Genomic DNA, 12,458 nt, shown 5'->3' on the forward strand with positions numbered 1-12,458 from the left:
TCCACTGATAACTTTTAAAATACTACATACCAGTAGCAAAAAATACTTTTTCAAGGGTTCTGTTACTATACTTACTTTAGGTGGATCGAAGAACAAACATACTGGGATATGACTTACTGAGCCAGTTTCCTCATGGCTGCCTGCCTTTTCCCAAGAGGCAAACAGTGTACAGTAGGAGCTACATAGGTAATTTCTGCTTTTGAAATCTCAGCCAGCATGTTTTCTCTTTACACAGAATCAACTTTTCTAACTTTAAGTAGTATTCAGTCACCCATTGTATTCTCACAGCCTTTGCAGGACTCTTCTCTGGATTGCCTTCCAGTACAATGCTGGTTTCCATTCTTCAGTGTCTTGCTATTCCTAGCTAAAAGTTATAAAAATGTATAAAGATAAAGAAATTATTTGCTTGTTCCTTTTCCTTGGTGCATGAAAATGTGCCCTGTAATACATGAGTCACTTTCTTACTGACCTCTGGACTCTTTACATAGCAACGAGTGCTTTTGTTTGCTATACTCTGCCTTGTATTTCTTATCACAGCCCATAGCTCTGCCCACATATATCACCTTAATTTTAGTGAGAGTCATGGAATGCTGACAGCACAGCAAAGGTGATTATTATTTCTGAACAGCAGCACTCTCTGAAATATTAATACTGGTTTACTTCATCAGGACAAGATTTGATAAATCTATCAAGCAGATTTGTCATGGTGACCAAAGTCTTCAAAACCTCAGTGAACATCTAAGATTGTATTTAGACACAAAAGGCACTCTGTTTCAGAGGCGTTCAGGAGGTACAAGAGGTCGCTGCAGTGTTCATGGATCAGGCTGCTTTACTAAAAGCCTGCTTATGTAGAGATTTAGCATATTACGTTGAGAATCTTGGTTTATATACCAGGGGGATACTGAAAGTAGAGTGGACTTTTAGGTGCTTTGGGAAAATAAACTTTTAGCAAAAGCACTTACTGTAAGGTTTGTAAAAGTCTCCTTGTAATCATAATATCCTAAATGTTACACTTACAAGTTGTGCTGATCTGTAGAACTCTTAAGGTGTGCTTGTTAGATGAGAAATTTTAAGCAGTAGTTGTTTAATCTGAAGTTTTGAGGAATGTGGTTTTAAAATTCTGCTTTCCCCTCCCAAGCAATACCTCATTTGTCATTATCTAGCTGCTTATGTTGGCCAGCTCACTCGGTGGTGGCTTTTTTGTCTACTAAATTCTGTGAAATTCTTTCAAGATCCTTTTTAGACATCCCTTTGTTTCACTTCCCAGAGGGCAGGTAATATATCAGAACCAGCTCGCTGTTTAACTAATGTCTCACAGGTAGGAAGGGAGGGAAAAGAACAGGGAAGGGAGAGTGCGTCACGTTGGAGGAGGGGAACGAAGAAAAATGAGCTTTCTTAAACAAATCATGTGCAAAGGGACAGGCTGCCAGGGCTCAGGCAATCCTCTGCGGGGGCTCTGCTCTTTTCCCTGCTGGCCGAGATGCAGGAAGAAGCTGGAGTGCTGAAGGAGGGCTTCCTCGTCAAACGGGTGAGTGCTCTGCTCCAACAGGGGAGCAGCTCCTGAGCTGAGCAGGGACTGGATCGAGCCAGGGCTCATGGCAAGCAGCCTGCTGGGTGCTGGCTCCCCGGGAAAGGAGCTCCCCCAGGATTGTGCAGATGCCTGCCAGGGGAGCAGCATGAACTGCAGGCGTTCACTACCCACCCGCAAGTTTCCCCGTGCTGGCATTTCTGTAGAGGAAAGTGAATTAGCCATAGGGATTACTCAGGTGTCAGAAAGCCAATATGTCTGCACCTCGCACTCACCTCTGCAAGGAGCACGCCCATGGCAGCAGTGGGAGCGACTGTAGGAAGATGAGAGACGGGAGAAGTTTTGATGGTCAGTTAAGATAGTTTGTGGCTTTTTCAGTGACCCATCTGCACAGGGTTTCTCATTTCATATGAGAGAATGGAGAACAGATTATTCTTTTTGAAGGCGATCAGAGCCATGCAAACTTTAAAATGCATTTGAAATAACTTTTTTCCATACTCCTCAAGCAGTGCTGTAAGACAATTTTAGCCAAAATGTGGTGAAAAGAGCTGAAAGATTTCAACTCTCCCAATACTTCTCCCTGTAGGACCAAGTCAGTCATTGCTGGAACACAAGGAGGCAATTTAGCAAGGGACCTAAACTGATTTTAGTACCAAGATTAATCTCAATGATTAATATGGTCCTTGATTTCATAGAAAAAATGTGATTCAGAGGTTTGTTCAAAGCTTTGCCACGCCTTGGAAAATGCTTTTCTACAGTACGTGGCAATGTTTCTGGTGCTAACATGAAGGTAATCCTGGTCAGGAGCTTTCCTGGCAGCGCTCCTGGCCAGTTGGCTGGCCAGCCACTGGCCATATGAAGTCATGCTCTGTGTGGAGAAGGGGCCGTTCCCCATCCTTCCTTCAGCAAGGGCAGAGTCCCAGCTCCCAGTCTCCTCTCTGGGATACAGCTGTACTTTTGGCTCTTAAGTGACTACTGAATTCAAATGGGAAGCCAAGGCACCAAGTGTGCAAGAGGAACAGGTTATTGGCAGCGCACTGTGACTGCCACAGTCTGCACTACATCACCGAGATGCACAGCTTGATAGGAAGAACACCACAGAGGGCATAACTAAAGGAAACTGAGGGACAAGGGAGCCAGGGATCCACAGAGAAAAAAGGAGGAAGGGGTGGGATCAGGTAAAGAAAACACAGCTTCTTAAGAAGAGAATAGAACCAAGGAGATGATCTTAATGCATTATAAATGACAGAATTATATACTGTAATGCATTATAAATATAAAAGGAATGTGTGGAATTCAGGTAAAGATAGAGAAAAAGAGGTTAGGCAACCTCCAGGAAAAAGAGAACATCCCCCAGTAGGAAAGAATAGAGCCTTAGCAAAAAACATACAGGGAAAATGGCCAAGCAACTTTACAACAGGTGAAAAAAACACTGGGGAATGCAAAGGGAAGGAGAGAACAAACCCAAGTTAGATAAATTGTATTTAGTAAGGACTAGAAAACATTGGATCTATAGTGACCTAGATTTTTGAGACTCGTTACTCCGCCTTTACACGGAAATTGCTGTGTAATTTATTTACATAGAACCAATGAGCTTTGATTCATGCCACAACTGGACCTTACATGTTTCTTTCTTCTAGCCATGCCCACCCTATCCCAGGTGTCAGAGCTTCCTTTACCCCTGCTTTGCCTGCTGGATGTAATGCTCCATCACCTGTAGAAACACAAGTCAGCTCCTTGCACAGCAAAGCTGCACCAGACACCATCAGACAGGACTGAGCCTGCCAGTGTCAGCCCTTGCTGGCTTTGCTGTCCTTCAACCAGACTAAGAGAGCTAGGGGCTGTTTACAGAAGGAAAGTAGGAGGATTTGTCTGTATTGTCATATAATCCATGAGGCATTCAACAGCACCCTTCATTCAGTCTTTTGTCTTTAAAAAACATATTTGCTTTACAGGAAACAGCAGCACAGGGAATGTTTTAGCCCAGGAGATTGGAGGCAGGTAGGATAGAAATGAACTTCTTATTAGCAATAAGTGGGGCATGTAAAGAAAAGCCAATTCACCCAGCAAAGTGTTTGCAAAACCACTTGGCACCTAGAGCCACATCAAAATGAAAAGGACACCACTGAGGGTCTCCAGAGAGGAGGAGCTGGGTGCCAAGAGTCCTCACACATTTTGGATCTAGCCCTGTTGCTGCCTGCGTTGTCAGCAGACAGGTGTGCACCTAGATCAGCTCTTCAAGACAATTCATGTGAGCTTTTACAAGAAACAATTCTTGCCAGCAGTGAAGTTTTCCTGGCTGAAGAAAGCACAAAGCACTTTTCTATTTCTCTATGATTTTATAGTGATGGAGCTGTGCTATTTTGTAACTTAAAATGTGTATTTCAGAGAGAACAGGACTCACAATGACTTCTTGTGCTTCTTTTCATACAAGAAGCCAAGAAGAAAATACGGTCTTTTCTCAATGCTTGTGTTAAAGTAAGCTATGTGGATTTCTTCCCCTCCAGGGACATGTTGTTCGTAACTGGAAAGTGAGATGGTTCGTTCTGCATCAGGATAAGCTGCTGTATTACAAAATTGAAGGAGGCAAGAAGGAGCCTTCTCCAAAGGGCAGGATCCTTTTGGATGGCTGCACTATTACTTGTCCATGCCTGGAATATGAAAACAGACCGGTATGACTGGAAAAATATCTCTCTTCTCTATGTCACTCACTTTCTAACTTCTTCCTATCTTTTCCTCTCCTCCTGGCATCTTCTATTACTGAAACCATACCACTGGGGTGCTTCCAGAATCAAGTCCAGCCAAAAGCAAGCTGCATTAGCAGGGTAACGAGGACAAGCACTGAACTCCCTCATTGTGTTTTTGCTCTTCCCTGTGCTCAAATGTGTCACAGCCATTAACAAAAAATAACCCAAACCACTAGTCCTGTGCACACAGTGGGGAGAAAAAATGCAAATGCATCAGCCCAACAGTGTGTGGAGAGAGCGCATGAACAGCTCAATAAAATCTGAGGAGGATGGGGGAAAAGGGAAACATCATTTGTGGTATTTGTCTTAAAGCCTGGGTATCTATGTGGTGCTCCCAGGAAGCCAGATCAGACTCCCTTTTCCTTCACCAATGGGATATTGCTGCTGTAGAAAGTTTCCAGCAAGAGGGTTCTGAAAGAAAAAGTGCCTCCTGTGTTTCTCTGCTTGCCCATGGGTAGCAGCAATGCAGATTTGCTCTGCATGGGGCCAGAATGCAAATCACTCTGGAAATTGCTGACTATGTTAGTACTTCTTATGGCAGAAAGAGCCAAGTGATAGTTTGTAGATGTTGAGACCTGGATGTGAAAACCTCCACAGACAGCAGCACACTCCTGTGTAATCCAGTATCTGTGTTGTCTGCTGTCTTCTTCGTACCAGGAGCTCCATGCATGCAAACCATGTTTACAACTGAAAACCCAGGGATTTGGGGGCAATAGAAGCAAAAAAACCAAAACAAAAACAACCCAGAGTTGTGCCTACCATCCTTCTGAATAAGAATTGCTCTGAACTGCTTAGGTGGGATGCACTATCAGACACTTGTGTCACTTGGGCCAGTGCTAAAAAAGCAAAATGCAAGAGGAGGGAAATAGCTACATGATATTATTGTTTTGTACTTCTTTCTCCACAGCTACTCATCAAACTAAAGACAAAAACCAATACAGACTATTTCCTTGAATGTTGCTCCAGGGAGGAACGTGACTCTTGGGCTTTGGACATCACTGGAGCTATTCATGCTGGTCACCCAGTACAGGTACAAGAACTTCACAGAATGAAGAACTCTTTCAAACTGCTAGAAAATATCAGCCTCCAGTAAGTATATATGATTTCTCCTTCTGTTGTTGCTGTAGTTTGCAAAGTGCCTGCTTTGATGGATGGGGAGGGCCAAGGGAAGCTCCTTTCTACACAGATCTGCTCCCACCTGGCCAGGAAACTCTCAGTTGGCTGCCCTGTCCTAGGTTTGCACATACTTTTGCCAGGGAATGCACTTTTTTCTGACCTTCATCTTTTGGGAGTATGTGGATTCTGCACGGCACCTCACTGCTGGCTTGAAGACCTTCCTAGTCAGCTGCAAATGTTCTCACTGGGGAAATGTATAACCTCAAAAGACGTCACATCAGGGAAACACCGGGGGTGACTTTGTGCCTTGTTGGTGGGATTTCAAAGCTGATATGTGGAATCCAGACTAGGATCTTTAGGGTGCATTGTCTTAAATAAGAGGAAACAGAGAACTGATTGAGAAATAGAAGAATTACATTGATTTGATTTGTGTTGGGCAGATAAATCGGGCTGAGTATTGATCAGTTTGAAGTGCTTCAAATTGAAAGGTATTTTGTGAGGCATCTTGTTTAGTGCTGCTTTTGGGAAAATAAAGTTTTCCTGGAACACTTTCTAGAATACTTCCCATCTTTATGTGGGTGATCATGAGGACATCCCAGGCACTGATAGAAGTATGCAGCAATTTCTGCCTGTCTTTCTCATCTGCTAGCATTGTGCTCTCATTTGCAGTGACATTGTGGAGAGAATGTATGACAGCAGTACTGGAATTAAGCTGACCCGCAATTTGGATCAAGGCAACAGATATAAAGAGACCTTCACAGGTACATCTCCTGCAGGCAAAGAGCCACCTCACATCTGATATGCCACATTGCAGGGGCAAGGGAGCTACTGTAATGCCCTCATAGTGGGATCAGCTGTGACCCAGTGGAAACTGGCAGTGCAGCCAAGCTCTCCAACATCTTTCTCTCCTACTCTTTGGATGTGTGGAAGCACATTAAGAATCCCACACTTTTGGTCAACTTTGCACTTCTCTGACAATCTTTTGGATGGTGCCTAAATGTTTCAGCAAGTGAAACACATCTCCTGTGTGGTAGGAGACCATCTGCCTTTCCTCAGAAGAGCACAGTCTTGGTATGAAAGCTGCCTTTCTTCCTGCAGGTTCTGCCCTGGTGGACTGGCTCATCTCCAATAGCTTTGCAGTGTCACGATTCGAGGCTGTCACCTTGGCATCCATGCTGATGGATGAGAACTTCATCAGGCCCGTGGGAGTCCGCAGCACTGAGGCCACTCGCTCCAGCGACCCCTCTGAGAAGTTCCTTGACGACTCCACCGCACTCTACATGTTTGTAAGAGATGGTGCTGCTGACAGAGGCACCTCCTCTGGCCCTTGTCATACACTTGATTTGGGTGGTGCTGGAGGGAGTGTGCACAGCATGCAACCAAAGGCAAACGTGCAGGCTGAGAAAGGAAATGCAGAAGGAGCAGCTCTAAGTTTTTAATAGTACTAACACTTCTTTTTTTTTTGGCACTTTTGCTGGAGCCAAATAGCTACATGGATATGGAGGGATCTACAAATTACATAATTGGGCATTAAAAGAGGTGTGTCCCTGGAGTGCAGTGCTGTGTCTGCATGTATCAGAGGCAGTGCTGTACTTATGCTACAGCTCAAAGCCACAGTGCTTATACTCAGCATGTACAGCTTTACAGAGGTAATTTGTTGCCTGTAAATCTTGGGCCTACAAGGCCGAGCAGCAGAGATATGGAGTAGAATTTACTCAGGAAATATAAGCTAAAAACAGCTAAGGAAAATAAAATGGAGAATTTTGTACTTAAAATTCTGTTTGGGTTAAAAAGAAAAGTGGAACTGTCTTTTCCCTATTTGCAGGCTGAGAGCAGTAAGAAAAATACCAGTTCCAAGGAAGAGGTACAATTTAACATCTCTGAGTTAAGTGGCACAATTGTGAAGCAAGGATTCTTGGTGAAACAGGTAAGTTTCGCTTAGTGAAACAGGTAATAGTCTTGGAACCTGCCCCAGGAAACAAGAAAAATTACAGCTCTTAGTGTTTCTTAGAGAGTAAATGTGACTAACAAGATCATGGCTGGAGAGTTCTGCCCAGCAGAACTAACTTGGCTGTCAGTACTTGAGGTCTTGCAGTTAAGAGTATGCAGTTATAAAGAAGTGAACTATGGAACTTGCTCAGGCAGGATTAATTGGATATTCTGCACATATTGAGCATATACTGAAAGGTATAGAACACTATCAAAAGCAGAAGTCCCACACAAACTCCAAGTCCTACCAGAGGTGTAACATTCATTTTCAAGCAGAGCCACTGCTCCTTTGGTTTAACCTATCCCATCCAGGCAGTGTAACAGTGATGGTGTTTTGCTGGCCACAGACAAATTTCAAAGCTGAGTAGCTTGACTTTTATATGAAATGGACATTTACTTGTGGGCAGTCACTCATGCATGTGGGTGCTTTGGTGATGGTAAAACTTTTTTTTTTGGGTACGATTACCTGTTGGCAGTAACTGTTTCCAGGATCTGACCCTTGGTCTGCAAGACTTAGTTTCCAACACTTGCTATGAGCAGGACAAGGGTCAATCTCGCTCTTTCAAAGCGTAACACAACCACCTGCAAATGGAACCTTACCTGCACTGCATGGCCACATTTTTACTCTAGAGCCTTGTAGCCAGAGCCCCAGCTCTAGTGTTGTGCAAACTGGATCATCAGAGGCTTGCCAACGCTCCCTCCTCCAGCTGCCAGGGCACCATGAGGGTTGGCAGGGCACTGTGGGATCCTTACAGGCTGGCAGGGCAGCCCCCCATCCCCATGGGACACGAGAGCTGCCCAGGAGCTTCTTCGTATGGTCAGCAGCAGCCAGGGAGAGCCCCAGCAGCCCCAGCACCAAACCTCCCGGAGAGGGGATGCTCCCAGTGCCTGGCACAGGCCTGTCAGCAGCTGGGAGGGCTGTGGTGACAGAGTAAAGAGCTGCAAAAGGACCTGACATAAGCCACTCAGCACACACAGCACGGGCTTTTTATCTGAAACCTGTATTTAATCTGAAATTAAAAGCAGCAGTAAGGGATATAATCATTTGCTCCTGTCACTTTGGTTTCTCAGTTCTCAGCACAGGGAAGGAAGAGAGGAAGTAATTGTCAATGTATGAAGAGGAAAGATAAGCAGAAGATCATGGGAATTACCAAGATGTTAGGAAAGATTTTTCTCTGTTGGGTCCAAGCTCCTTTTTTTGGTACCTAATTTTGTCTCCCCTACAGCATATGGGAAAATGGTCATTTCAGGAGGTGGTAATTTTAATTCTTCCATTTTGCAGGGGCACAAGAGGAAAAACTGGAAGGTGAGAAAATTTGTTTTGAGAGCTGATCCTGCTTTTTTACACTACTATGACCCCACCAAGGTACGTGAGGGGGAAATCCCTTTTGAAACCTAAACATTTTAATGAAGATACAATCATGTTGCAAATGTTTCTATCACACAGATCTCCTTCTGGGTTCCTGTATCCATTTCCTGGGGAATTAGACCTCTCTGGCCTTACCCTAGGAAGCTGTCCTTTTAGGATTTTGTATCCCTGCATCTTCCATCCTGTCTTTTTCCCAGTGAGATTCCTTTTCCTTAGCTGAGCGGCAGCAGTCGTCTTGGGATTGGTCTTTTGCTGTACTGTCACAGTCTGGGACCATTGTCCTATGGGGTTTCTTCCTGGATTGTGATATTTTTGGGCTGAAATCCCACCACTTGAGGATCATACTGGTACTGGAACTTTTTACATTCTTCTTCCAGCATTGAGTAGGGTCTTCTCAATGCCAAAGTATTTATAGGAATTTCTACTACTCAGTTTTAAACTTCCTCATGGAACAGTAGAATTTATCTTCATGGATATAACAATCAATGTGAGCAACTACAATGCATAGAGCCCAGCAGGATTGCAAGAGCATATACAGAAATGCTTTATGTGACTTTTAAAGAAAACAGAAACAACCTATCAGTGAAAAGAGCTTATGGAGCTTGTTCATTTTTTCCCCTATTCCTTCATGGGGTTTTTTTCACTGCCACTTATCCTTGTAATGCTATAAACTCAAACTGCAGAACCTGAAGGCAAGAAAAAAGAGTGCCAGCCAACTAGGGAAAGCATTCAGATTTTTCCCATCCTGTCTCAGTGAAAAGCAGCAAGCTAAATACTTGCAGAAATATATATAATTTAATATGTGTTGTTAGTGATAAAACTATACATACGTTTGAAACATGATTCCTTCTCTTGTGCTTTTAACTGATCTAAACCATGCCTAGCTATATCAGAGAAACATCTGAGATTGAAACAATATAGCAATGCATTTAATTACATGTTCTAATTGATTTCTTTTGTGACATGGATGTTTCATGCCTGGAAAAACTGGCATTACATCTGCAACTTCATAAAAGTAATGCATGTGCTCTGGGAAATTATTTTAATGATGATATTTTCCAGCTAAGCCTTGTTTCGTTTTTTTTGCAGGAAGAAAACAAACCAGTAGGTGGATTCTCTCTTCGTGGCTGTCTTGTCTCAGCTCTGGAGGACAATGGAGTCCCAGCAGGTGAGCACGAGCCTCAAAACTTTCATATATTTATATTTATGCCATAGCAATACTGTCTTTGGGTGTGAGTTTGCATGTATGGCTGCTTGTATGCACAAGTGGACTGACCTTTAATTTGCCTTTGCAAGCAAGGGAAGAGACATGTCACAAATCCGTGTACTGCTGCGTTGTCCATACCAAAGGGGATTTTTTTGTTTTAGCATTATTTTCCATTATTTCTTTGGTGTTCCCTTTATATGGGCTTTTCTTAGTCATATGACCTCTGAGACAGTCCTAAGACTGATCAGTATTTCAGAGTTAACAGACAAAGAGAAAACACCTTCTTTTTGGGTGTTAACTCAAAGTCTTGTTATGTTAAACAACATCCTCTGATACCATCCCTTTTCTGTGTCCTCTCTACTTCTGCTATTACCTTTTCCTTTCTGACCAGCTAGAACCCAAATGCAGGGGAGGCATAAAGACAGCAATAAAAAAAACAGTTCTGCTGGAGCATAGGCTTAGCTCAGACATTTCTCCAGAACCTCAGCCTCACAGATAAGTTTCTGCAGTTAAAGTAATTTATTTTGTGACAGTAAGCACAATGTGTAGATCTCAAATACAGAAGACCTTTCTAAAAAGGTCTAAATAAGCTTTGGTTTGGGGGCAGGGGGGACATGATGAACAATAGAGTTCCTTGCTAAGAGGAACCCACCTATGGGCAGGAGAAAATCTAATCTACTGTGCAAACTGGAAGGGGTTCATCCCTCCACTGTATAACTCGAGTAATAGTGTCCATCTAAACAGAGACTAGTTTATATATATTGTGGAGTGCACAGTAGTTCATACAATCTGGGGCAGGAATGTCTGCACTATATCTTTATTTTCATAGAATCACAGAATCACCAAGTGGTTTGGGTTGGAAGGGACCCCAAAGATCACCTAGTTTCAACACCCCTGCCATGCCAGGGTCAACTTCCACTAAACCAGGTTGCTCAAAGCCCGATCCAACCTGGCCTTGAACACTTCCAGGGGTTTTGAAGACAGAAATCAAAGACACAAGAGCTTTAGATATCTTAAGCATAATAAAAAGGAAAGATTTGATTCCCTAATTCGCTAAATTAAAATTCTTCCCTATGAAGCTTCATATTGGCCAGAAAGATTTTCTCTGTGCACCTTCCTGATCTGTTGTTTTGGATTTTTTTTCTCTGCAGGAGTGAAGGGCAATGTGCAAGGCAACCTCTTCAAAATCATCACCAAAAATGACATTCATTATTATATCCAGGCCAGCTCCAAGGCAGAGCGAGTGCAGTGGATTGAGGCAATCAAACCACTGACATGAGTAATGTGGATTTCATGCCAAATGACAAACCACATTTGTGACCAAGTTTCCTGCTCTCATTTTCTGGGAGTGTTGTTTTTTCCTTGATAGTCTATTTTTGTAATTTGAATAACCCTAACACCTACCAATTCCTGGCAGACCATGTAGACCAAGTCCTGTAGATCCAGAATAATTCCCCCACCTTGAATTTACCATCTAACCAAGAGACCAAAACAGGTGGATACAGACAAATGGGGCTTTGCAAAGAAACGACGAGATACAATAATTCCAAGATGGAAGAAAAGGATCTTTTGTACATGTATTCAGTCTGTGTCTGACAGATCCAGAGTGTGCTTTATTTTAAAGCAGAATTGTCTTGCTCCATTCCCCTTTATAAAGGGGCTCATAAACTTAGTTAAGACTGACTGAAACATCTAAGTCATGAAAGGTGCTGGTGTCTGAGGCTGCCTTTTTTGGTATACCCCATGAATCTTGGGTTAAGCCACAATCCAGCTGCCAGGATAACATGTATTACACAACAAACAAGGGGTCTGTCTGTCCATCCCTCTGCTCTACTATTTAGTTTTCTGTTAGACTGAAAAAGATAATAGGGTCTTCCTCTCCACCATATCTTATGCTGGTAATGTCCCACAGCAGAACAGGATCCTGAGTATCAGATCAGACCAATGGCAGTTCCAGATTTCTGGTGCTGAATATATCAGAAGGGATCTCTCAGCCATAAAAGCAAGACTTTTCCTTCTGATCATTACTGCAAGTCCATTTATGTTGGAGCACCATTTGGACTGAGAATTATAGTAGCAGTTCTGACTATTGCTTTTTCTATCTTAAGCCATTAATTTTTCCATTATTTGTGTACTAAACCTGTCTTTGATAGAATTAAATATTAAAAAACAACCAAAAAACTGGTGCATTTGAATATTCTGTGCTCTTTAGAGATGTGATTTTTATCAGAGGGCAGTTTGAGTATATGAAAAATAATGGTTTAATTCACAGTAATTTTAGATTTATATATAAACTGAGACACCAGAGGATAAAATGGAATATAGGAGATTATTCAAACACCTGATCGGCCTGCTGATACTATTTTCATAAAATACCTTGTTTTATCTGAGAACCTCTATCTGACTGCCAGACTCTGCAGAGCCTTCAAAAGCCCTCTGAGGGCAGCATGCTGTATATGTTCCCTGAAGTCACAGAGGAATTTGATAGCCCTCTATCCACAA

The 12,458-nt window shown here is 42.8% G+C and overlaps 1 protein-coding gene across 1 annotated transcript; it reads left to right on the plus strand.

Annotated features, from left to right (window-relative positions):
• The first annotated feature begins 1,336 nt into the window (after window positions 1–1,336).
• PLEK2 (pleckstrin 2) lies at window positions 1,337–12,137 on the plus strand. Its single transcript, XM_085062115.1, has 9 exons — window positions 1,337–1,528; window positions 4,036–4,200; window positions 5,183–5,364; window positions 6,061–6,152; window positions 6,490–6,677; window positions 7,217–7,318; window positions 8,663–8,746; window positions 9,839–9,917; window positions 11,108–12,137. Exons 1-9 carry the CDS (start codon window positions 1,481–1,483, stop codon window positions 11,233–11,235), a joined length of 1,068 nt encoding a protein of 355 aa, XP_084918241.1. The 5' UTR covers window positions 1,337–1,480; the 3' UTR covers window positions 11,236–12,137.
• The last annotated feature ends 321 nt before the right edge of the window (window positions 12,138–12,458 follow it).

The sequence above is a fragment of the Lichenostomus cassidix genome, chromosome 5 (genome assembly GCF_008360975.1).
Source record: "Lichenostomus cassidix isolate B80296 chromosome 5, HeHo_3.0, whole genome shotgun sequence".
Taxonomy (NCBI): domain Eukaryota; kingdom Metazoa; phylum Chordata; class Aves; order Passeriformes; family Meliphagidae; genus Lichenostomus; species Lichenostomus cassidix.